General features: G+C 43.9%; 1 protein-coding gene across 1 annotated transcript; it reads left to right on the top strand.

Annotated features, from left to right (window-relative positions):
- The first annotated feature begins 5,722 nt into the window (after window positions 1-5,722).
- Window positions 5,723-25,080, top strand: LOC137791751 (transmembrane and coiled-coil domain protein 3-like). The gene is made up of 5 exons (XM_068586898.1): window positions 5,723-6,018; window positions 19,297-19,467; window positions 19,935-20,776; window positions 21,713-21,848; window positions 22,607-25,080. Exons 1-5 carry the CDS (start codon window positions 6,016-6,018, stop codon window positions 22,907-22,909), a joined length of 1,455 nt encoding a protein of 484 aa, XP_068442999.1. The 5' UTR covers window positions 5,723-6,015; the 3' UTR covers window positions 22,910-25,080.
- Window positions 25,081-26,565: the final 1,485 nt, after the last annotated feature.

The following is a 26,565-nucleotide window of genomic DNA, read 5'->3' as shown; positions in this document are numbered from 1 at the left end:
GATGTCGCCGCCACCTGCAGCCGTGAACCACCGGGTTTGAAGCTAACTAGACGGGAGCTCTTGCAGGGCCGACGTCTCCATCTCGTCCAGGCTCGGCGGCTTGATGCCGTCCGCTGGAAGAGTGTGTGTCAGACCGAGGCCCCTCCGCTGATTCATTCTGCCTGCTGATATATATATATATATATATATATATATATATATATATATATATATATATATATATATATATATATATATATATATATATATATGGGATGATTAATCACCGTCCCCACATGCCAAACGCTGCCCGCAGCAGCAGCAGAAATCTCTCCTGCTCTTGACACCCTCTCTGTGGAGACGAGTATGTGTGAAGAAATGTTAAGTCCCAGCATGCCCCAACCCATGGAAGACCATTTCCGCACAAATAAAGAAGTCATGATTATGACCAAAATAAAGAAAAAAAGAAAATAAAAAAAGTATGACAAAAAATACTTCATAATACTTTTTTTGTCATACTTTTTTGTTCATTACTATTTTCTTTTTTTTTTGTGGAAGAAATGGGCTTCCATACAATTCAGACAATCTTTTGGCATAAAAAACACGTAATTTTTCCATTTTTCAACTTAACGACGCAGTTTTTTCACTGAAACTCCTTCCTAACAGACCAAGACTTTGTTTTATTGTGATTTTTGTTGCAGATTCTGATTCTTTAGGTCCTAATCTTTCTAAAAAGGTGACGCTCCAGGATGCATTTTTGGGCTATCTGGCTCATCTCATGCTGGATGTTCATAGTTATGATCAAAATATCTTTTAAAAGGGATTTTTTTGCAGATATACAATTTTTCACCAAGACTTTGCTGAAGAAATACATACATACAAATATCATAGATAGAAATACATACAATGAACACAAGTATTGGAATCAATTGAGGGTTCCTACAACGACTCAAACTCAGGAGAAAAGGATAATTACTCGGCCACTAGTGAGCCTCGTGGGTTTCATCATGCAGCGTCAAAAGCACAAAGTGAAAAAAAAACATTTAGGGGAGTTAAAAGCGAGCAAATCCATCTTCTTAGCCCCCGAGAGATGAATCCTGAAGTGTTACATGACGTCTGATTCAGGGTGGCATGGATGATGTGCTCCGTTTGGTGTGATGAAGTTATGAAAGCACAAGGAATGAGTGAAGGAAAGGAAGGGAAGGATATAGCCGTAAGGAGAGAGCAAGGCAGGGAAGGAGAAAATGTAATTGCTGGCACTAAAACGATGTCGTGATAATAAAAAAAATGAGCAAGAGGTTGGCAGTGTTGATAAAAAGTGAGACGTTTGAGGACAGGTCACTCACAGCGATGGAGAGTCGGCGTAATGAAAGGAAGGGATGTTATTTTACGGTCCAGGCTTCTATCCGCCAGGATTATGTCACCCAAAAATACATCATAACCTCCCTGCTCCAGTTACTGAGCCCAAAGGATGCGCATGTGTGTGGTTCTGTATGTGTGTGTGTGTGTGTGTGTGTGTGTGTGTGTGAGCGTCTCCCTGTTCAATTGATTCTGTCTTCGCTCGCTTGCTCAGCATGGGGCGAGAGATGAAAGATGAGTTTCAGCGGCGGGTCGCAGCTTCTTCGTTTGTTATTGTGTTGCCACGGTGCTCTCATCTGGATGCACACGCGTTCCCAATCGCAGGATTATGAAGCACGTTAGACGCCGTCGACGGTGATGTGCGCCCAAAACATCAGGCCGGAGTCGTGACTGTGGACATGTTGAAGATTTAATGTGATTCTCGCCTCGTAACATCTGTGTTTTTCCTCCGCACGCCGCTCCGATATGCTGCCATTTACTTGTGTCATGGATGAAAATGAACGCAGCGTGAACATTTTGGAAACCGTGCCTAAAAATCCTCCAGCGCCCATTTTAAGTCCCAGCATGCCCCAAACTATGGAAGCCCATTTCCGACACTAAAAAATGTCATAATTAACAAAAAAATACTTTATACTTTTTTTGTCATTTTTTTTCCTCATAATGATGACTTCTTTTTTTGTGGCGGAAAAAAGGATGACAAAAAAAATACTTCTTACTTTTTTTTGGCATACTTTTTTTTCATACTTTTTTTCATAATCATGACTTCTTATTTTGAGGCGCAAAAAAGTATGACCAAAAAAAAAATACTTCATACTTTTTTTTGTCATATTTTTTTCCCCTCATAATCTTTTTTTTTTGTGGCGTAAAAAAAAGTGTGACAAAAAAAAAATACTTCATACTTTTTTTTGTCATATTTTTTTTTTTTTGTCATACTTTTTTTTCAAAATCATGACTTCTTTTTTTTTTTGGTGGAAATAAAGTATGACCAAAAAAAAATACTTCATACTTTTTTTTTGTCATATTTTTTTCCCCTCATCTTTTTTTTTGTGGCGTAAAAAAAAGTGTGACAAAAAAAAATACTTCATACTTTTTTTTGTCATATTTTTTTTTTTTGTCATACTTTTTTTTCAAAATCATGACTTCTTTTTTTTTTGGTGGAGATAAAGTATGACCAAAAAAAAATACTTCATACTTTTTTTTTGTTAGAATTTTTCATTTTTATTTTATTGTCATAATTATGACTTCTTTTTCTTTTGTGGCGGAAATAGGCTTCAATACCATTCAAACAATCTTTTGGCATTAAATACGTTAGAAAGAGGTCTAGAGGCATAATTGTTTTCAGCGGGTTAAAAGGTCGTGGCGTGCTCGAGGTGAGACCTCGTCTCCGTAACATCAGCGGATTTGGATCTGCGACCGCGAGCCTCCGTCTGTCTCCAGCTGTCTGAGAAACAAGGGACAGAAAGAAATGAGGAACGATTGAAAGACGTTTCTTTCAGCCGGCAGACGTCTGACCACACTGGCTGCTCTGGAGAGTTTCCCTTCCTGTCTGACTCACAGATATAAACCGGTCAGAATCACAACAGCTGTTTGTCAATTAGCTCTCAGTTTCTCGTCTCGCTTTCTATTCACGTCTGGGTTTCTTGTTCTCACAAACATTAAATGGAGTCTGGTTTACCGGCAGGGGAATACGGGAACTGATATTCGGATTTGACGTCAGTTTTTTACTGGCATGCATCCTGCATTTAGGTCGAGTCTGCAGTCCAATGCAAGAGGACAAGAACACTAACATAATGAATGTAGCAGCTAAAGAAGAAGACTTAACAAACAAAAAGAGAAGATGTTAAGGAATACTTGGTGATTGTGTTGCAGTGCGTTTCATCATGCAGGTGTTACTAGTTCTCTGGGTGCTGTTACACTGAAGTCAGTTATGTTGGGAGAGAATTCAACCAATTCATAACCCAGAGGAGATGACTGAGCGATTGTTACATAAAACACTGTAAATTGTACATTGTTTTATGAAAAAAAAGCTTTATCTGGATGTATTGAACACCATATACAAGTGAAACATATGGTTTGGTTCCAATGTGCCCCTGAAAGTCAGTGAAATGAGCCAGATGATCCTCTGTGAACATGTCAGTATTGCTTAGTGGAGCTTTAAGAACCCCAACAGAACCATCTGACGCCCCTTTTCCACTTTTCCCACCAGAAGGTTCTGACCTGAACATGGGAGGAAACATCCTGCGCCGCCCAAAACTCAAACATTTCAGAACAGATGCAGATCGTCTCCGATTCCCAAACCCCAAAACATTCCTATTCCATCATCTAAACATTTCAGGATCCGTTCCTGACTCCGTCGAACAATCCAGAGCCTCCCCCCGAAAAAACAATCCCAACCTCTCCCGACCCAGTATCGGTGTCCTGGAGGTCTCCGTTGTGTTACGGGGGTCATGGTGATGTCACCGCTGATATGGAGACAGGAAGCGCTGCAGGAAGTCCATAAAGAACACAAACATGGCTGGCGATGGCGGGGACAATGGCGTCTTGTGATCACCGGAGTGAATTATCATTTCACGCACGTACGCAAACACTTCAGTCCTTGTCAATCGTGTCGTTTTCTGATATTAATATAAAAAACTGCGAATCAAAAATGCAGTGCAGCGCCTCTGTTTTTGTCAGATAATTGGATTTTGGATATTGCACTTATTAAACGTCAAATGGGGTGACATTTAGATGAGGAACTGTAACTGTGTGTGTGTGTGAGTGACGCGCTCATCTCCGACACAATGCTCCTTGCAAATGAGTCAAAGCAGCGAAAGAGAGGAGTCTTTAAGTGGACTTGTGTTGCCGTGTTGAAAGCCCCACAAGAGCCGCCTGGTGCTGAAACACCCATTAGGGGATCTGCTCCTAATGGCATTTACATAACAGGCTAAAGCTGTTGTGTGTGTGTGTGTGTGTGTGTGTGTGTGTGTGTGTGTGTGTGTGTGTGTGTGTGAGCGCCACACAGCCAATAACGCCCTCTCTGAATCCAATCGATGCTAAAGTACAGAAGAGAGCACCAATCTGGATCTAATTAAATGTCACATTTAACTCTCTGCCTGCTACTTCTCTCTCTCTCTCTCTATCTCTCACACACACACACACACACACACACACACACACACACACACGCGAAAGCGTGGATGTAATAGATCAATACCCATGGGGAAATGGACTGGAAGGGTATTAGGTTGTTTAGGATTGAAGGGCTCGTGGTGGATCCGTCACCAGAGAGACCCTCACACTCGTGGACACGACAGGATTGAGTCGGCCCGGATGCAGATTCCACTTCTGCGGGGCGGCCGGGCCTCGGTGCCAGGTGCTCTTCTTCTCATCCAGTGTCCGGCCTGTCAGCACACACACTCGTCACGGTGATTAAAACACAGCTGACTCACTCGCCCCGGCCTCAGAAAGTGGGCTTCAGGTCGACACGTGCATGAGAGTGTGTGTGTGTGTGTGTTTGTTTGTTAGGGGGCAGTGATGGAGAATGACAGGAATGTAAGACAGGGATGAAACACCTGTCGGTATGTCGACGCCGTACCACAGCAGCAGACGCTAAGAGTCCACTTATATTGTGTGGATGAATACTTCATGTGAGCCGGGACATTAAACTGCCCGTATCACATAACGGGCCCGCTAACCATGCTAATTGGGTTCTTTATCAGTAATGCCAGAGGAGAGCGGCTCTATCCTTAAATCATTCATGACTCTCTCCCCCCCCTGGATCTTTTGTTCATCCGACCCTTCACTTGAGATATGGTGTCCTGTTTATAACCATTAGGCAACTGTGTGATTTTAATCCGTTATAAACAAAGCGCTATCGAAGGAGTCCGCCTGTGACTGATGAGGAGAGTAAAAGAAAAGTCGAGTGGCACCTGATGCGTAAAGTACTTCTACTTTACCCGATTTTGTACTTCTACTTCACTACATTTCAAAAGGAAATATCACTTTTCACTAGCATATCATTAGACAACCGTAGCCAATACAAAGTTGTCTGAATTGTGCTTATAAAATGTGTCAATGATAATATAATGTATATGCATATAATAATGCAACACTCTGAAAGGCCCATTCTGCACAATGAGTCCCTTTATACTGGATTATATATATATATATATATATATATATATATATATATATATATATACATACACACACTGTACATTTATTATATATATATACCTCCTATTTTCGTAAAACCACTTTTATTTCGCGCTCCGGTAATAAATTAATGAAAGTGGGCGTGTCTTCGGAGGGGTGTCTTCGATATCCCCCGCCTGCCCCTCCCTCTGTTTAAAACCGGTGGGCGGGGCGTAATCACACATTGTGTTTCCCTGGCTCGCTGGGTTTGGAGGGATTACCGCGGCGGGGTTGGCCGGGCATCGAACCACACCGTCTCCGCCTGCCGTCGGGCCGCCGGGGTCTTTTCAAGCAGCGGAGCAAAGAGTGTGTGTGTGTGGGGGGGGGAACGCCGTGATGGCGCCGCCGACGTTAACGGCCAACGGCGGGCAACTTTTCGCATGAGGGACAACGAAACGGAGCGATCCCGAGATTATTATGTCCGGAGCTCGTTGCGCTGCTGAGGAGAAAAGTTCACCGGGAGCAGGGCGACTCTTCCCCGCGCGGGCGGCTCGGTAAAACATGGTAAATATGCGTCTCCGGCTCCACATCAAGTTCTCCTGACGCCTGCGGGTCTGTAAAACGAGCCAACCGTCGAGTTCACTGTCAGTGGAGAAGAAGTGGAGTTGTAATTCCTGTTGGGTGTGTGTGTGTGCGTGTGTGCGCGTAACCTCTTTAACAGGTGACACGCCGATTGGTCTTTCTTATCATTACAAACATATATACATACAAATTAAAATCATAATGTATTTCTTTTTCTATGTATTTGTGTGAAATCGGCTGCAGCAGCTCACATGCACACACTGCGTCCTTGTTGCCTCTCGGATCCGACAACGTCGCTCCAGTCTCTGCATTATTTTTTTCCTTAACATCGGTCTCTCGGTATCTTCTTATTCCCCACACTCTTGTGCTCCCAAAATGCACCGCAGTTTTTTTTGGGACAAGTGTGCGCCAGTTGTGCTCGTATGCGTTGGCAGCGTTAAATTGACAGATTTTATAATGGAGTTTGGCGGGCGGTGAACCGAGACCCTCGCAGACCGTCTGCAGTGAACTTGCCAACATGTTTCAAGTCATTTTGACACCATGCACAGAAGAGCTTTTTTTATGATGCAGACTATTATTATTTGTATCTCTGCGTGGCATCACCCAGACTGTTTGCAGAGGAGTTAAAAGCAAGTGTATCCGGTCTGTCTGCAGGTGGGGGTTGAAATGTGTTCTGTTTTTATATGGGATATGGAAATAGAAAACGCCAGTGGGAGGTTGTTGTTGCTTCTCAAGGTGCATTCAAGTACCGGTTGCACCAGAGAGTCAGGGGATTTAAAGTGTGTGTGTGTGTGTGTGTGTGTGTGTGTGTGTGTGTGTGTGTGTGTGTGTGTGTGTAGTCCACCCAAAATGTCGAATAACATGGCGTGTCATAACAAAACACACACGCTAGAGAGCTGCTTCTTTGTACTTTTCGGCTGAGAGCTTTCAGAAGAGCACTTACTTCTGTATTGCCACGCAATTCACACACAATTTCCATTTAAAGTGCTTTAAAATTGCCTATTTACTTCCGATGTAAGTGTAGAGGAGTCTCTCAGCTTGATACAATCCTTTATTTGATTTTTGTGTGCCAGCTGACTCCCACAACACAGTCACCCACGTCTCTGTGGTACTTTTTCCTGTCTACTTGCAGGCACAGGTACACAAGAAAAACACACTCAGGGATTTATCAACACCTTTTTTTCCCCTCCCTGTCCTCAGTTGCCCACCTTTTATTTGGCAAAGGGATGCTTTATGGAAACATATTTCACTGCTGAGTGGCGACCCGGGTGCAGCGAGAGGAGCCTTGCCCAAGGGCACCTGAGTGGTAGTTGCTGTGAAAGCACACAGCATTAGTCATTCCTTTCCAGACAGTAGCTGGAAAGTCTAGCGTTTGTAGAAGAGGAGGAAGAGGAAGAGGAGAGTCTGGGAGAAGCTCTGAGACAGATTCACCTCGTCCACGTTTCACTTTTCTAGTTTTCTTTATTAGCAATTAATCTGCCGGTTGCTTTTCTTAGTGAATCGTGTCTTTGAAATGGTGAAAATGTGTGTATGGCTCTCCAAAGATATCCAGTTTATCATTTATAAGAATTTAGAATCAGCATTATTGGCCGTGTGTGTCTTCCTTATGTCCACTACATGATAAGCTATAAACAAGATAAATATAAAAAAGACAGTAAAATGTGTCTTTAATATGACACAGAAGATGTTTTGCATTATTTATTTGGGAAGTTACTCCTAAAAATGTAGCAATTGTTAATTGATCAATTAAGTGTCAGATTGTTGCAATGTTAGATTAAAAGCAAAAACTCATTGAGTAATTTAGCTAATTATTCACCTTATTTTAAACCTGCTTTCTGCAAAAAAAAATCAAATTTTCGCCTGCAGAAACAAACAAATTCAGTAATAAGTACCCAAGATGAAGAGTTTGTAATCTGAGAACATTTACTAGAGCGTTGTAGTATTTATATTCTTATCACTGAAAAAGTGAATAATTAACACGTCTAATACTGTTAACACTTTATTTATACAACTAACGAGGGCGTCGCTACACAAAGTACACGAACAACCCATAATGCACCGCTCCCTGTAGGAGCTTTTGGAAAAGAATAATTAGTGTGTGCGTGCGTGTGCGTGTGTGTGTGTGCGTGTGTGTGTGCTGGAGACACGGCGAGCTGGATGAAAAGGAAAGGCGACTAATATCAGTGAAGATATTGATTGTTTCTGTAGAAGAACCGTTGTGGACTTTATTTATACATCGATATGGATGGTGCTTAAAGGTCTCGGGGTTGTTTACATTAGCCTAACTGTGTGTGTGTGTGTGTGTGTGTGTGTGTGTCTCTGTGTGTGTGTGTGTGTGATGGTTGTGGTGTATAATTAATGCACCGAGTAGCGTTCTCTCTTGCTATCATTAGATCAGTTTCAAAGAGGAAGATTTCTTCCTCGGCAGGCAGAACTTTTGTGTGCGTGTGTGTGCGTGTGTGTGTGTGTGTTTGATCTGGAGGAAAGAGGATGGGGGGGTGGGTGTTTCCTTCTCTGTGCTCCTGACAGTTTCCCCTCTGGGCAGCAATGTGTTTTTTTCGCTCTCCTTCTTTAGATTCATGTCAATAAAGAGGAGATTTTTTTCGTCCGGTTTATTATTATATATTCGTCCGAAGAGAACCGTCTTCCTACCGAAAGAGATTGTTCATCTTATTAAAGAGAGACTGTCCGTGTCGGATCATAAGACTACTTGGAAAAGCAAAATAACAAAACTGTGCCTGATCCCACTTCTCCCCTCGTGACAGACATGAGTGCAAGTCGAGGCCGTGGAATATATTCCTCTTTTATTGATCAGAAAAGAGGACGACAGAACAGCTTCTGTATGCAAAAGAGGGCTCAAGTTAACGATTATTGATCCCCTTTGTGGACCCTGAATGGTTTGGCCTGTGAAATGTAAAAGACATTTAGCCAAAGGACACGTTTAAAGAAGTCCGACCTGGAGAATTAGGATTGTAAAACAGAATCAACAGATCAGACAGTTGAGCAAACGGCTCCGTCGCGGCTGCAGCGAAACAAAGGAAGGAACTTCTTTATATTTAGTCTCCTGAACGTCTTCCAGGGTGCAAACAGCCGGCAGCAGAGACGTCCTTTTGAAGTCTCACACGGGTGGAGCTCTCGCTGAGGGTTCTCCTGCTTTCATTTATATATTTAATCCTTCATACTCGCCAAGGAGGTGTGTTACCAGCTCTTTAAATGGAAGGAAAGACGTGAAGAAGAGCGGAAACGAGAGGTTGAACTCGGGGTTAAACGACTCGATTGCGTTTTGGTTTGCAGGTTATTGATCAGCCGATTGACGTTCTTTAATTGCCGCAAACGCATTCGTTCTCCTCGTATGGCTTCTCCCACCCTGCGAGAACCTTCTGCTTTTATTCATCCAAACTGAACGTTGAAGGCAAACGCTTGAGACGTTTCTCTGACGTTTCAAGTAGCAAAGGATCATTTTCGACACGTTAAGGGTTAACCGAAGGCCTCCCTTTGTATCTCGCTGGCTCGGTGGAACCGGCCTTCGTTCAGGGTCGAGATTTAAATGAACACATTCTTCACACGACACCGTGGAGATGAATGGAGATGCAGACGAGACGATACCTCCTGTCCGTCGGGCTGTAATGGGTTCCGGCTCTAAACAACAGCTCATTACGCTCAACAGGTCCGAGCTTGTTTTGTTTCTTTAGCTCTGGTTTCTGTGGGATGCAGGGAACCAGTTATTGCAGTAGACACACGCACACACACACACACGTACACACACAAGTACACTACACGCATGCCCTCCATCAGCACCACAAATCACGGCGATGCAGCCGAGCCGTGGCCTTTTGTCTGGCAGCCGCGACTCGGAGACAGAGTGCCGTTTCTGACGGGGTCGAGCTGACGGATGCTCCTCGCCTCGCCGGTCGTTTACGACGAGGTGGCGTCTGTCGTCGGGGGCAACCGATGGAATCCGCGGAATAAATGATGCCTCGACTTATCGGGGGGAGGAGGAGGAGGAGGAGGAGGATGAAGAGGAAGAGGAGGACGAGGAGGAGGGAAGCGACCCGCGCAACGTAAATTATTGAGGCGTTTCCACATGTGGCGACACGGGTTCCTCTGCTCCTCGCCGTGCTTCTGGCTTACAGGGATCGAGTGAGCTGAGCCGACAGGGATTCAACACACACACACACACACACACACACACACACACACACACACACACACACACACACCGGCAGTGATGCCCAGTGTGTGTGAGTAACATGGTGTGGATTAACCGACACACAAATGCTCTGCCCATCAAACAGATCCTGTGTTGTGTTGGGCTAACGGACCCACACACACACACACACACACACACACACCTCCCCCGTCATATCGCATAACGCTGATTCACTGCCTATTATTACACTCTGTGAGCAGATGTATTAACTTAGCGGCCTAAATTTGGTTCGTCCTTTTTTTTTTCTTCTTTTTTTATTTTTTTAAGCCCCTCAACAGCTTCTGTGTGCGACGTGAAGCCGTGCATATTAAAACAGACACACACTTCAATCCATGTAGTAATATGCGGCCAAACGTTTGCTGGATTCTGCTTCTGAAACGTTGAGATTTGCTGTTTTTTTCCATTGGAATTTGATTTTCTTTGGAGTTTGATGCAGTTTTGGGGCATTTTTTCACTAATTTCTCACGTTTTATAGACTAAATATTCATAAATCAATTAGTTTGTTGGAGCCTTATGCTGCGTTCACAGCAAAAGCGTTGCAAATATTCAGAAGAGTTTAAAAATGTAAACTTGTGCCATTGAGGCAAAAAAAAATTCTCATTTCATTCACCTGACGGTTGATCAGGAGAAAAGGAATCGAGTCATTTTTCAAGCAGAAAAGCAACATTTTTGCTGCTTTCGGCTTCTTGAATTTGAGGATTTGTGATGATAACCTGAATATTTTTGCCTGGACAGATAATGGTATCTATCAAAATGCTCTTTTGGATTTAGGCTGTTGAAATGTGAATGAGGTCAGTATATTGCTGCGGCTGCTCAATAATCCCAGCACGAGGTATTTGGGTTATAAAATCCGTCCGAGCAGAGGCCGGCGTGGTCAGTGTTTCCTTAAAGGCCACCGTACCACCTCTGACCTCAACGTGTCTGAGCGCTCTATCTTTTATTGAAGCTTTAATCCGGTGCTGCTGCTCCACCTGTGGAGCTCCAGCTCTGCCCTCGCCTCAGATGGATTCTCTTCCTCTTCCTCCTCTTCCTCCGTCGCTCTGCGTCTCCATCACTTCTTCTTCTTCTTCTTCTTCTTCTTCTCCTCCAGATTACAACCTCACACATCGTATCCTCGCTCCATCCACCATCACTTTCTTTCCTTTATTTCCTCCCCCGTGCGTTTTAGAATGGGAGCAAGGGCTGCTGGGTAATCTTTGCGCTGGAAAGCGGGAGATTAAAATCTCAGATTACAAGGGTAGAGGACGGATTACAACTCTTTTTTTTTTGTGGTTGTGTAAAGCACACACATGTTTCACGTCGGGAGAGAGATTGTCCCATCCTCTGGATTTGTAATGTATATGATTTATTTATGTATTTATATATATATATATATAATTTATATTATTTATATATATTATTTAATTATATATATACATTATTTATATATATATATATTATTTCTCTCTCTCTCTCTCAGCTGCTGTAGTTTCTGTACATGTACAAGTTATTATGTGATGCTGAGTTCCCCGGATAGTAAATTGATTGCCAACATTTCATTGATTTTTAGCTCGATATCCATTCAGCTCTCGGTTTCCCGCCGTGTGATTTATAGATTTCTTGTATTCGTTCCTCTCTGGCGGCTTAACGGAGCGGTGCAGCGTTGCATCGCCCCACGGTGTTCATCACTAAAGAGCTATTTGTTTTTCTCCTCCTGCTGAAATAATGTACCGCAAACGACCCGTTGCATCCTGGGAAATGTTCCGTATCGACGGCGAGCAAAACTTCTCTCTAAATATAGCGCTTTGTCATTAAACGTCATTAGCATCCGTCACTCAGAGCATTAGTTGAGTTAGCGCAAACAGACGACACCAGACTGCTGCGGAGATGCTGCGGCTGACGTGTGTGTTTAGCATCAGGCCATAAAATGCACTGTTGTTGTTGTTGTTGTTGTTGACGACTCCCATCATCCATGGCTCTCTGGGTCTCCGCTCTTCTTCACGTCTTTGTTTGTTTCTGCACTATTTCATTTGAGCGGCTGCAGATCTTTCTTTGAGGCCGTTTCTCACATTTTAGCGCCCTCGACACCTCGACACCTCGACACCTCGACTCCATCGTATCGCTTCTCATCTCTGGAGACGTCTGAGCCGACGGCGGTTTTAAACTCTCAGTGTGCAGAGGAACATGGTGAGGAGAGAGCAGGATCTCTCCGTCAGTCTGTCATCCCTCCATCTGTGGGCCGTTAATGAGGCTCTGGGGTTTCTTCTTCTTCTTCTCCTCCGAGGTCACGTCACCATCGCACACTGACACGAGTCATTCTGGACGAACATCTCAGACTGATGGACAGAGCGGCTGCTTTTCTCCTCTCCCACCAAACACACACTTTCCCCAATTATTTCCTGTTTTAAATTCAGTAAAAGTCACTTTTTTACTCCTCGTTCATCAGTCACACCCTCGTAGTGTTGTCGCTCTGCATTTAAGCGACAAGTCGTGAACTCTAGCTCAATAAAATGATCATTTAATTAAATGTTAAATAACATAAATGTTCATCTTTAGCTGCTGTCTGCTCTTTCCTTTCTTTATTGAATATCGTGCATTGACGCACATAGTGTAGACAAATTGCACGACCTCAACTCGTGGTACTTCACACTGATTCCTGACGTCTCTCTCAATACCTCGCAGATTGTGTGATTAGTGCAGAGGTCGAGTGTGTATTCTCTCGGCGTCTCAAGTGATTACAACACAAAGTGCTCGACGTGCTGCTTGTGAGTGAAGAACAAGACGCTTGATTTGTAAATCGTTCTCGACGGCGTATCGAGCGCGCCGACTTCAATTGTGTCTCATCGCCTGTGTGCGTCGCTGAAGTTGCCTCTGGATGATGTGGACACATCCTGTGTCAGAGTGTGTGTGTGTGTGTGTGTGTGAGTGTGAGTGTGCAGCGAGCAGCCTGCCGAGACTTGAAGCTGGTTTTTACACACAGTAATCAGACGAGAGGCGTTCACTTCCCCTGAAGCCCCACCTTGATCTGGTCCAAGCACTGGTGTGTGTGTGAGTGTTAACGTGTGTGTGTGTGTGTGTGTGTGTGTGTGTGTTAACGTGTGTGTGTGTGTGTGTGTGTGTGTGTGAGAGGATTGCTGCAGAAAGAACAAGGGTGTTGTCGTCAACACAGCGAAGGTGGAACAATATGAAGTGCTTGTGTCAAATGTTTGTGTGTTAAAATGTTATGATATTATATATTTATGTATTTAACACTCATCAAAATCAGTGATTGTCAAGCGCTTTACAAAAAGGAATATTGGAAATTTCTGTTCTTTGTCTGCTTTAATATTGACGTGTAATATCTTTGGTACAGTGTTGAGCATGAGGAACTGGCTGCAAGCTTTTTTTCACATTTAGTTTGTCGTTTTATAGACCGAACATTTAATCCATGAATCGAGGAAAGTAATTGTCGGATTCATCGATGATGAAATGAGTCGTTTGTGAAGATAATAATCTTTTTTCCTGTTAGCATGAGCAGTGTGTATCCTGTAGCGATCTCCTTGGCAGTTTCTGCTTTTTAAGAAGAAATCTGACCCGCCGATCCCGAGAGAGTTAAAACCCCTCGATTCAAATGATCACAAAATAGAAGATTTCATTTTGTATAAGTGTCATTTAGCAGAGGCAGGTCTTTGCACATCTTAGGGACTATCATGATAATGGCTCTTTTAATGAGGAAACATTAGCTTTTTTTCATGCTGCATCATTAAAGAAACTCTGTGTTTTTGTACTCGCTCCCATTTCACCACAAGCTGTCTTCTTATTTAGTTTTTCTGTCTGTGTTCGTGATTTGAATACATTGAAAAAGAAGAACGGTTGACTGAACACATCTGGATGACATCCTGTCACCGAAATCCAAGCAGGGCTTCTTGACACATTATTTCCTCAAGATGTAACTATTGAACAACAGCAAATCTCCTGCGTTCAGACGCAGAAGTTTCTTTTATTTCTTTATTAAGCACTTCCTCTGTTTATGAATCTGCAGTGGTTTATGTAAAAGTTTAAGAAAACAGCATTAGGATAATGTGAAAATAATACTCATTAATCTTGGCGTCGAGTCCCGGCATCTCTAATTGTTTCATTTATTATTCATGCTGCATAAACAATAATTTTGTTTTTGCTTCCATTTCTTGCGCAGAGAGTTCTCAGCCAGCACAAAATGCTCTTTTGCGATTTTAGCGTTTTTAAAAGTAGATTAGCGCCTCACGGGCTGAATTCATTACGGTAACGTTGCAGGTGCAGCGCTTTGGGTAACCTGCGCCCTCGTCTGTGGCGGCGTGATGCATTAGGCTTTTCTCTGGAGTCCTTTTAGGAAGAACAGCCATCAATTACCCATGATGCTCATCTGTGTTATTCTCAAGTCTGTTGGAACAGAGCGGCCTTGGCAAACATAATAGGGTTTGCTGGATTTAGCCTTTCAAAAAAAGTCATTATCTAAATTGTGGCCCGAGTACATCTCCATATTTGTCCAAATAGCTGCTGTGGATTCTCTCCTGTTTGGGAAGAAGGAGATAATGGCGAAGGAGGACAACTGACACCGAAGAAAACTGAACGGAGCGGCTATTTTTAGCCCAGTTAGCGACGTAGCTGGAGGGACGTCGGCCGGCCGGTCAGCAACTTTGGTCCAAAATATGTCAACAATAATTCAATGGAATTCCATGAAGTTTTGTACACACATTCATGGAGCCCAGAGGAAGAATCCTACCAATTTTAGTGTTTACATGACTTTCCCTTTTAGCGCCACCTCAAGGTCAAAGTTTAAAATGTGTCCAATACTTTAGTTTCTGACCAAAATACCTGCAAAAATAATGATATTCTTCTTTGTGTTTGGTGCTAACGCTGAACCAAGATGATGGTCATGATACCTGCTAAACAGGATGTTAGCATTATTACTGTTAGCATTTAGCTCGGACACCCTGCCTCTTAGAGCCGTTAGCATGTCTTTATGTTGACCTGGCCTCCCGTTATTGGCTTAAGTCTGGATTTAAACGTCTCCTCCACTAAATCTCTTGATCTCACAATCACATTATTTCTGCCCCCCAAAACTCAAACACACACCAATTTAAAGGAGCCGTTGCTAATCTGCTTCAGACTGTGCGGGTTTACAGCCAACTAATAGATGGCTAATGCGGTTTAATCTCTGGTCCATTCAATGTTCTTAAGCTCTCATTCATCTCAAGGAAGACATAAAGATTCATTACCGGCTTTGATTTTAACATATTTTGCATTTCATGTTGTTATAATTTGAATTGTGTGTACAAATAACCACTATATATATATATATATATATATATATATATATATATATATATATATATATATATATATATATATATATATATATATATATATATATATTACAAAGTAAAGGTCAACATTTAGATTCTCCAAGGCTCTGTTGATTTTATATATTTTTGACCTACATTTCCAAATTTTGAGACGAGTGAACTTGGCCAAAAAACACATCAATCTACTAAATAAAATGCATGCACAGTACTTCACTGGGCTAGTATTCAGAGGGCATTTTACTTTTCCTTGATTTGGTGGATAACTGTCGGGGGTTCGATGGTTCATTCGGCGCTGGCAGGCGGCTGATTGTTTTTTGTTTTTTTTTAAACAAAATTGTCTTGCGTCGTGATCCGCTGACGGGGGATTGAGTCGCTCACAAAGGACACCGACTTGTGTCTCCCTCTGGCTCTTGTTAGTGGAAAAATAAATTGATGGATTGGAGTCAGGAATAAAGAGCCTCTGACTCTCTCTCCTCTCTCTCTTTCCCCCTCTCTCTCTAAAGAAATATCTCCCATGGCAATTTCCTGTGTGTTTGTGCCAGGCCGCCGTCTCCCCGTGGCAAGGTCCCATTAATGAGATGCTCAGATGAGCTGTGCTTAGTGGGAGTTGGAGTAGTACTTGTTGGCCCTCTCTCTCTTTTCCACACACCGTAAACACAACAAGCTTCCTCTGCAGCCTCCAATCTTAGATTTTGGTTACCGAAAGCCGATGCTTCGGCCTCATCTCGGCCTCATCTCGTGCCCTTTCCTTGTTGGAGTTTTTGCCTCCAAGTGATCATTATTTTCACGATCAGTTAATCAGTAGATTATTTTTAGCCACACTGGCGGCTTTAGGAGCAACGAGGTCAGTCGGTTCATCGCCACGGTCCAGTCTGGAATATCCGCCAGATTGGCAGATGTTGGACCAGATTGGCAGATGTTGAACAGACACTCAAGGTTCCCAAACTACGCAACCGGCCGACTTTAGTGACCTTCCTTTTTAAACGCCGCCGTGCGGTTTTGAGTGAACATATCTCAGCGACCGTTGGATGGATCGCCTTGAAATTTTGTCCGAATATAGACTCCACCCTTTGGATGGATTGGCATAATTTTGGGGACGATCTGACGTTTCATCTGGTATCAGCGTCAGGGCAACGCTCTGTGGTTTCTGGCCAAATTCCTCCCAAAAAAAACACAACTTCCAATCATTTCGCCAAAAACTTCACATGGTTGAAAACTGACAGACGTCAGCTGGTAAACATCAACATGTTGTCCGTGTCGTTCAGTTCAGAGCTCTGATGCCTCATAGAGCAGCGAGCAGATCTCTATGTGCACTATTTGTGTGGTTGTTCGGGATCATTGTTCCTTCACGACTGCAGTAGAACATGTGAGAGTTTTTTTTTACATATAAAGTATTTCGAGATGCTTTTTTTTTTATGCATCAGAGCTCGCAGGCCAGATTTGAACCCAGGGAGCAGCAGATGTTATGCAAATGAAGCAGCTAAGCCACCAGGACTTTACATCTCTTGTCAGCTTTTTTTCAACTTGCAGCTTGTCTGCTGTGAAAAGCAGATTTCGGCGGGTGGAAAAACCATCAGAGCCCAGGATTCACGTTGAAAAACGACTCTGCGGTCATGCATCTTTATTTCTCTTGGACGAGTTCCCAGTGGAAAAATGCCCCACTGTGTGTGAGTGTGTGTGTTGTTTGTGTGTTTTGGCTGTGTGTGTGTGTGTGTCCACCCACCTCTGAGTGCAGACCCGGGTCAGAGGACGAGCCGTGTGACCTGATATCCGCCCCGTGTCCTCCATCAGGGCCACGCGGCGTGTTCGCATGTGAATAATTCACAGCCCTCGCACCCCGATGCCCGCTCGTCCACCCCGACGTCCGACACGAACGCAGACTGCCGAGCGCGAGGCTCAACCAGCCGGTCGCTGTGTTTGAATCTCCTCCAACACTTCCTGATTTTAAGGGCTGGTTCGTATGTGAAGGGGCAGCAAAGGAGGATGGGAGAAAAATGCTTTTCAATTGAAAGCGTGAGCTGGTTACAAATGTGAAATATATATTTGTGTGAGTCTGTAGCTGGAGGTTCAGTGCTGCCATAGGATGGTGACTCACACACTAATCATCAGGCTGCATCTGATTGACTTCACCAATTTTAATTATTTAATCATCTGCTCCTTATCATTTTTTTCCTCTTTAACCTTTTACCTCCCGCTGGTCCAGCCGCAGGACGCGAGTCACGTTAATAACATGTAGATAGGTATGTTATGTTTAAGTTTCCAGATCAAATACATTCAAACTGAGCAGGTAAATGAACAACATTTTTAAAAAAAAAGAGGATTCAATTTAATTCCTTTTTTGTTGTTGTTGGTTTGTAAGTCATTTCCTTGGGGATTAGCATTTCTTAAATCCTTGTTGTAGTACGTTTGGATGTTTAAAAAAGTGAAATTGAAAGCATAATCCATGTTCACAGAGAGAGAAATAAAACTTTAAGAGCAGCGCGCCTCATCCTGACAGCTTTAAACGTCTGAAACCTCATCTTGACGAGCTGTCAATCATATTCTAAAAGAAAGGAACTGAACAAATCCTCCACTGAAGCGACGCACGGCCAATGATCTGTTTACTACATATATATATTCTTATATATATAAATATATTCCTGGCTGCGTCCGTGGCTGTCTGGTGGCCGGTGGTGTGTTGTTCTGAGGGTGGACGCCATCTGGACTCAGGAGTAGTACGAGATGATGAAACAGCGTTTGTAAACCAGAACAAAGGAGTTTACATGAATGACTTTCTGTTCATTTAAAGTTAGCGATCGCTCGTTGGACGCCAGGCCGTGAATCACCGGTGGAGACTCAGCGGCGTGCAGCGCCCCAAAACGCCACGAGACACAATTAAAGTGTAAGAGAGAAGAGAAAAAAGACAAAAAGAATAAATCCAATTACAAAAAAAAAAAAGCCAACAACCCGCCTTCAGGCTTCATCAGCTGTTTGCTCGTGTGTGTGTGTGTGTGTGTGTGTGTGTGTGTGTGTGTGTGTGTGTTTTGGAGCTTAGTCTCTCTTCTGTGCACTTTGCTGCCGTGGCAACAAGAGTTACCACATACTAATATTTTTGTAGCTGTTGCGTAATCGCCTTTGCTTTTGTCAATAAAGGGTTTTCAGTGCTGAGAGGCTGTTTTTTGTTTTCGGAGCCTCGAGCTCAAACTGACCATTGTGCCGTCTCCAGACAGATTAACGCTCTTCATCTCTCCTCCTCCTCTTCCTCTTCTTCTTTCCCTCAAAGCCTGAACGCTCGATCCTCTTTTCATCCTCTTGTTTTTGCTTCTTTAAAGCGAACCGCTCTCGCCGTCTCAGGGAGAAAACGGTGAAAAGCAGCGTTTCTGCGAGGCCGTGCACCTGATGTTCTGTATCAGCAGCTGCAGGTTTTTTAGGTCTTTTGTCTAGAAAACATGTTTTTTTTGGATGAAGTGGTTGAATGAGGCATTTTAAACCTTTTTGTGCTGACATATCGGCGTCACCAAGCGCTATTATCACCATTAGTGAAAGGTAATACATCCACAATGACGCCATTTAATACATTTTGTCTTCAGTGTGAGGCCTTCAAATGAGACGATTGCCTGCTTTTCTTCGCCGTATGTCACTTCAAAGTGAACATTTTCGTGATATCAGACTGCTACTTGAACAAAACGAGACATTTCAAGGCAGCCCACTACATTTTACCGCCTCATTGACTCCACTTTTTGTTGTTTTCTGCGTGTGCGTTCGCAGGCCGAGCGCAGCGCTTGCGATGCCAACAGCCTCAGCGTGCCGGTGCTCATGCGCCGCGGCGGCTCGGAGTCCAACCTGGACGTGGTGGACGGCGTCGGGGATGACGGCGTGGGCCTGGACTTCACCAAGGGAGCGCTCGGCATCGACAGCCTGCAGCAGAAGATCCTCAAGGTTTGAGAGGATTTTTTTCACGCTGTTTTTTGGCTGCGGAGCGTCTGCACAAACAAACACAAAGAACAAGTCAAACAACTCGGTTTGATGTTTCTCTGTGGAGCCGTTTTCAATTCCTTCTTCTAGGAATGAAACGATTAGATTTCCGTGGAGACGCTACAGATACCAATAAAACAAGTTATTCAATTAATTGGTTTCACTAACGAGAGCGTGAACTCCACCTCGTCTGCTGATTAGATTTTAGAGAGAGGCAAAGTCTCTCATTATGTGAACATCTCGGCTTCAGTGTGTTTTATTGTGATCATTTGGGACCTAATGAGGAGATTCTTAACATGTGTCGGCGATCGCCGCTCCCAGAGAGACATGCTTACGAAGCAATCGACCTGGAGTGAAGTAAAAGCACTTGAAGCGAGCACAAAGCAGTGTGTGATGATCCTAAACGTGTGTGCGTCTCTCGCCGCCTTCAGGTGACGGAGCAGATCAAGGTGGAGCAGGCGGCTCGGGACCAGAACGTGGCCGAGTACCTGAAGCTGGTGAACAACGCCGACAAGCAGCAGGTGGGCCGGATCCGCCAGGTCTTCGAGAAGAAGAACCAGAAGTCGGCGCACACCATCGCCCGGCTGCAGAGGAAGCAGGACCAGTACCACCGCCGCGTGAAGGACGGCGAGACCAACGGGAAGCACAACCACAAGGATGGAGGAGGAGGAGGCGGAGGAGGCGGAGGAGGCAAGGAGTCCGGCACCCACAGCAAGGAGGGAAGCCTGCGCGACGTCAGCGCCACGGGGCGCCACCCGGCGCTGGACAAGGTGAAGACGCTCGGGCCCGGCGTGTCGCTGTCGCCGCCGTTCTTCTTCAACAAGTCGCGGGAGTTCGCCAACCTCATCCGGAACAAGTTCGGCAGCGCCGACAACATCGCCCACCTCAAGAGCTCCATGGAGTCGGGCTCGGGGCTGCAGGCGGACGCGGCGGCGGCGCGCGGCCTGAGCGGCAGCGCCACCACGGTGGCCGCCAAGGCGTCCAAGTACCCGAGCGACGACGAGTGCTCCACCGGGACGTCGGCGTCGGCCGACTCCAACGGGAACCCGGCGGCGGGGGGAGGGGGAGGAGGCGGCGGCGGCGGGGGGTCCGGGGCGGGGTCAGGATGCCCGGGGAGGTCGGACTCCAACGGGCGGCTCGGGGAGGTGCTGGATATGGTGCGCGAGATCAGGGAGGCGCAGGTGCAGCTGGCCGAGGACATGGAGACGCTGAACACGCAGTTCAAGAGGGACAACAGCTACTTCACACAGATGATGCAGGAGGAGAGATACAGGTAGGAAGCTGCTGCACATCGTAAACATCACATATTCAAAATATATGAAAGATACATACAAGTGAAGATGCAGGGAAATTAATAATATGACTGTTCAGTCCGGTAAAAGAAGGTAAAACGATGACGTGATGTCATGTTTACGCTGCAGCCGTGTCTCAGTGGCTTTACTTTTATTTACACTTCTGTATGGAACAACACGGCTTCTCCACTTCTCATAATGCAGCTTGATAATATCTATAATCTAGTGTTAATTTAACGTTAATGAACAAACAGTTTTTTTTACTAAATATGTTTGTATTTAACCTGTTCTTCTATATTTTATTTTATTTAGAATCATCAAAAGTGTGAGAGGCGTCCAAGACGATTAAAGTCATAAAAACAAGAGAAGAAAATATTTTTTTGCATAAAGAAAAATATTTTTTTTCTCCTCTCCAGAATGATAAATCCCTCTTAGCCGTAACGTATGCAGGTACGACGAGTCACGAGTGCAGCGCGTCATCACACAAGCCCCAAAACAACAACAACAACAACAACAACAATCCTCCCCCTGCAGCAACGCTCTGACGCAATGTGTTTGTACATCTGTTGAACCTCAAAGAGCTTTTGACAGTTATTACAAGCTTTTGTGGAGTAAAAATAGATTTACACACACACAGACACACACAGAGACACACACACACACACACACACCTCCAGACTGTTGCTGAGTCGACCAAAGGCAAACGATCCCAGCAGCTCTCTTGTACATAAATTGCTGTACTGCTACACACACACACACACACACACACACACACACACACACACACACACAGACACACACACACACGTACTCAATTATGCATCGTTTTCTCTCCCTCTCTCTCTGTGGTTGGCGCTCGGCCTCCTCCTCCTCCGTGTGTGTGTGTGTGTGTGTGTGTGTGTGTGTGTGTGTGTCAGGTATGAGCGCTTGGAGGACCAGTTGAATGACCTCACGGAGCTCCACCAGCACGAGACCAGTAACCTGAAGCAGGAGCTGGCCAGCATCGAGGAGAAGGTGGCCTACCAGGCCTACGAGAGGGCCAGGGACATCCAGGTAGTGTGTGTCCTTGTGTCCTTGTGTTGGTGGAGGAAACAACCAGTTATGTAACACACCACACACTCAATGGGGCATTATGGAACCAGTAAAGTGGATTTCTCTGTTTTGGGGACAGACGCTTCAGTGCTGTTTGAGTGAATGAGAGACAGAAAGTGATAAATAATGTATTGTTTAAAGGACTAGTTCACCCAACAACAATATAATAGTACATAGTACACCTCTATTGAGGCTGTCTGCGGTTCCTATAAGTCAGTTTTTTTTAATTGAATGACATTAAAGAGAGCAAAGCGCTAAACTTTGAAGGCAGCTCAGCACAAACAGAACAAACACACAGAAAAAAGTTATGAAACGTCCCAAAAACGTTCAGTTAATTCTTGCATTATCCTTATTATCCTCGTGCACAGTCCAAAACGTCTACGGCTTCTTCTAACTGTACGTACAGTAACAACATCTGCAAAGGCTCATGGGTATTGTAGTATTTTAAAGCCCTCTGCAGAACTGACCAAAAAACTAAAACAAGATTCACAGAAATAAAGTGGAAAATAAATAATGACGGAGTTCAATGACGACAGAAGAGATATATATATATATATATATATATATATATATATATATATAATCTCAATTGTTATCTGATCCAGTTCCACTGCCCTTCCCTTTATGACTCATTGCTCTCCAGTTATTCGTTATTCCCTGATAACAACCATATAATATTATATTGTGTGTTTGTCTGTGTGTGTATTGTGTGTGTCCAGGAGGTGCTGGAGTCGTGTCAGACGCGCGTGTCGAAGCTGGAGCTGCAGCAGCAGCAGCAGCAGACGGTGCAGGTGGAGAACACGGACGCCAAGGTGCTGCTGGGGAAGTGCATCAACATCATGCTCGCCATCGTCACCGTGCTGCTGGTGTGCGTCTCCACGGCGGCCAAGTTCACCGCGCCGCTGCTGCGCAGCCGCCTGCACCTGGCGCTCACCTGCGTGGCCGTGGCCGTGCTGGCGCTGCTGTGGAAGAACTGGGAACACTTGCAGTCCGCGTTGGAGCGGGTGCTCCTCCCGCGCTGAGGCCGGGAATCGAACGCCCGACGGACGGATCCAGGTTTGTTTTTGTGACGATGCGTGCGGAGTTTACATGTAGCCTTACACACCCTGAACGTGGTCTTCGGGGCCCCGCGGTGACTCGGGTCCCGGCTTTCTCCTCTGCATGTCTACAGAAAAGCCTTTTCCCAGAATGCACCTCCACTGTAATTCCAACACACGAGCTGATAGAAGTCACACCCGAGGCTGAACGTACGAAACGCCGACACAAAAGTGTATCACTACAGTCCAAAGTCTCAACTAGAAGATGAGTGAGCTGGAATTGGAACAACAAGACACTACAATCTAAATGTGGAGGATTTCATCGGTGCGTGAAAATGCAGCGGCTACTTCCGGTTTTAAAGGGAAGTGTATCTGTAGAACCGCTCAGCGGAGTGAACACCAGCTGTGACGACACACACGTCCACCTGAAGGTTGATTTGTACCGTGTACTGACCTGTCCCGTATTTATGTCTTGTTTTTGTTTCTTCTCGTCGGTGTCTAAGAGGATATTTTTTAAGCTGCTGTTTTAAACTGTGGGTGCGTTTGTTTGTGTGTGTGTGTGTGTGTGTGTGTGTGTGTGCATGCGTTCATGTACTGTACATCTGCTTGTGTGTGTGTTTCTTGGAGAGTTTGGTGAAGGCGTTGACGCTACTCACGCCTAAATAAGCGCCGAGAGATGGTTAGCGTAGCATAAAGACTGGACACCCGAGGGTGCAGTGACTAGCCTGGTTTACTAATTCACACGTTAATTGGTTAAAAACACTAAATAACAAGTTAATTAACACAATAATTTGTTGAGAACATTAAGACTCAGGTCTAAGTATGAATCTGAAGCCAGGAGATGGTTAGCTTAACATGAACACTGTAACCGAGTTCAAACGGCTAGCCTAGCTCGCTAATTAAAATGTTATATATTTATTGTTTGAATATGTTTACATGCTTCCTTTCACTTGTTGTTTGTACACAATCTTATTGATCAGTGATCAGCTCGCATGCAGATTTTGTAACAGAACCAGGCTAGCTATTTCCCCCCGTTTCCAGTCTTTGAGCTAAGCTAGGCTAACCGTCCGCTGGTTCTACTTCAACTCTGTCAGAAAGCTCATAAGCATATTTCCCAAAATGTCAAACTATTCATTTTTTTAAGGAAGTCTTTTAAACTGCCTCCTGTCTTGCTGATTTGATGCTTTCGGGATTCTCGTCGTGTAAAGTTTTATGTTTTTTTTCGGGGTAACGTAGGAGTTCTCCGTGCTGTTTCTCCAAAGATTTGCAGCTTCAGCGTCGACTAGCTAGCCTGTAAACTGTGAGGAAGGCCGAGACGTTTTAGAGAAAAGCTCTAGCATGTTTTGGCTTTTTATTGAATTGCCTTTTTTTCTTTCTTTTCTTTTCTTTTCTCGAGATGAAATAGAACAAATTCACTTTTGTGTAAAGCCTTTTTGATGTCGTGCTGCGTTCAAGTCCTGTAGGAATAACAACAGGAGCGTCGTGACGGTTCAAAGCCCTAACTTGAAATGATTCCCACCCCCATCGATGAAACTTCAAACCACGGAGAGACGATTGATTACCGCCACTGCGTCTCAACTCCACGTAACAACTCCCTTCAGCCTTTTCACACTCGACAGCTGAGAAGTGACTCAACCGAGAGGAAACTGGCACACCAAGTCCTGCCCTGCCGCCAGATTTGAAGAAGTATGAATTGATGTTTTACTTCAAATAAGTATTTTTGCGGTAGAAAAAAGTGGTGATATCAACCCCTTGGCGTCTGTTTTTCCCCACGTGACATGAATGCAGCATTATAGATTAGACAGGAAACTGAACAATGTAGCTCTGCTCTCTAACCCTGTATCACTGTGATGATGAGCGGGGTGAAACGGGACTGAAGCCTTGTCGATGCAGCTCATGTAATTCTTGTTTGCGTCCCTTCAAAAGCCAAATACGGACCGACGCCTTTCTGATTATTTTTTTTTACCCATCAGTCTTTTTACTTTCCAAATTGGCTCCACCATCTTTTTAAATGCACCTCCTCTCCAAAGCTGTAAGTCCATGATGTTATATTTTCATATTCTTACGTCTCTTCTTTGTGCATTAGTTTGTGGTTATGGGGTTTCCATAACGTTCTCTTATTTTCAAATGAGAAAATAAATCTGATTTTGTTTAAAGATCGTTCCAGATTTTCTGTTTTCCTGCTGGTCCTTTTTTCTCGTTTTTACTCGCAGCATCTCATCTATTATACATCCTCCATCAGACTGTGTGATGTACGGACGCAGATCCAACCACTCTGCACACATCATAAGGAATTCATACATAAAATGGGTCTAAATGAGTGTTGTGCTCTGGTTTCAGGAGATAAAACCCTCTAAAGTATGTTCTTTCTAGTACTTCTAGAATGTTGTGTCCTTATTTAAACCTCATGTACTACATCTTATTTATTTATTGTCTTGTTTTATTATCTCTACTTATATTTGTTTGATAAATCATGAATAATAAGAACTCATAAATAAAAATTTAATAATACATTTTATGTGTGTACTGTGCTTTAGAAAGTACTCAAAGGCACTTTACATGGTAAAAAGCCATTACAATATAAACAAAAGAGATGACATAACGGTAAGAAACTAAACAAAAACATACATAACTAGCCTCACGGGTGAAAAGCAGATCCTCCCTTTGCATTATAGCTCTCAATAAATACAAATATTAATCACCATTGCCTATTATAAATGGTTATTAACTACCAATATGTATTGTTTTTCACTCACATTGGTTCTTCATACTGTAGTGTATTAAAGAAATAGTAAAATGTATAGTAATATAATACATTGGCTTTATTGTAAAGAGTTAGGTGAGGAGATTGATCGCACTGATCTGCAGTCGGGAGACTAAATCTCACTGCTGACATGTTATACCTTGTTTCTCTAAAATCATGATATTTCTGTGGGTTCAACTGGACATAAATGAAGATATAAAGACAACACTCTGTGGAGTTATGAGTAATTATATCTCTTGGTACTGTGGCTTCTTGGAAAAATACTTACGAGGCCCTTTAGACACACTTCAAAGGATTTGATCTTATCAGCAATGATATGTGGAAAGTACCCACCTCTGTAACGTATAGCCTATGAGGTCATACTTCTTTCTAAAGGACAAACATTAACAATCTTTTTTACGATGCTGGTTTGCATGGAGAACATTGGACCCTGTGGAACCCAGAGGGTTGACCCCACCTGTGTCCTCTGTAGCCAGTCTTCATGATAAGTCTTTATGCTAAGCTAACCGGCTGCACGACGGACAACTCATTCAAACCAGATTAAATCAGACAGATTGCGTTGTTGACCGTCATGGAAAAACAAATCAGTGTGTAATGATGAATGACGACAAGCACAGTGTATGTGGTTGTCAAATGTGGTTAATGTGGAAGTGGAGACCATCACAATTGATGTCACGCTTGGACTGAATATAACATACCAAGGACATTTAAGGGATTTTTTTTAATGCTCCTTTGTCAATATATTTTTGACTGAAGGAGGAAACAGGTGTTTCATTGCAGTTGCTGGCAAGCTGACATGCTTTTAATATTCAAGATGAATTTATAATCTGAATTTAGGGTTTGTTTAACATCCTGGATTTTTTTTAATGTATCATAC

Source organism: Clinocottus analis, unplaced genomic scaffold, assembly GCF_023055335.1.
Source record: "Clinocottus analis isolate CAN_PGR_092001 unplaced genomic scaffold, fCliAna1.0.p SCAF_20, whole genome shotgun sequence".
Lineage (NCBI taxonomy): Eukaryota > Metazoa > Chordata > Actinopteri > Perciformes > Cottidae > Clinocottus > Clinocottus analis.
This window is presented reverse-complemented; position numbering and strand designations above follow the sequence as displayed.

What these genes read in the sequence shown, in the direction of transcription:
- LOC137791751 (XM_068586898.1), top strand. An exon ending in TGCAGCAGAAGATCCTCAAG is followed by an intron (nt 19,468 to 19,934) that starts GTTTGAGAGGAT and finishes CGCCGCCTTCAG; the next exon opens with GTGACGGAGCAGATCAAGGT. An exon ending in AGAGGGCCAGGGACATCCAG is followed by an intron (nt 21,849 to 22,606) that starts GTAGTGTGTGTC and finishes GTGTGTGTCCAG; the next exon opens with GAGGTGCTGGAGTCGTGTCA.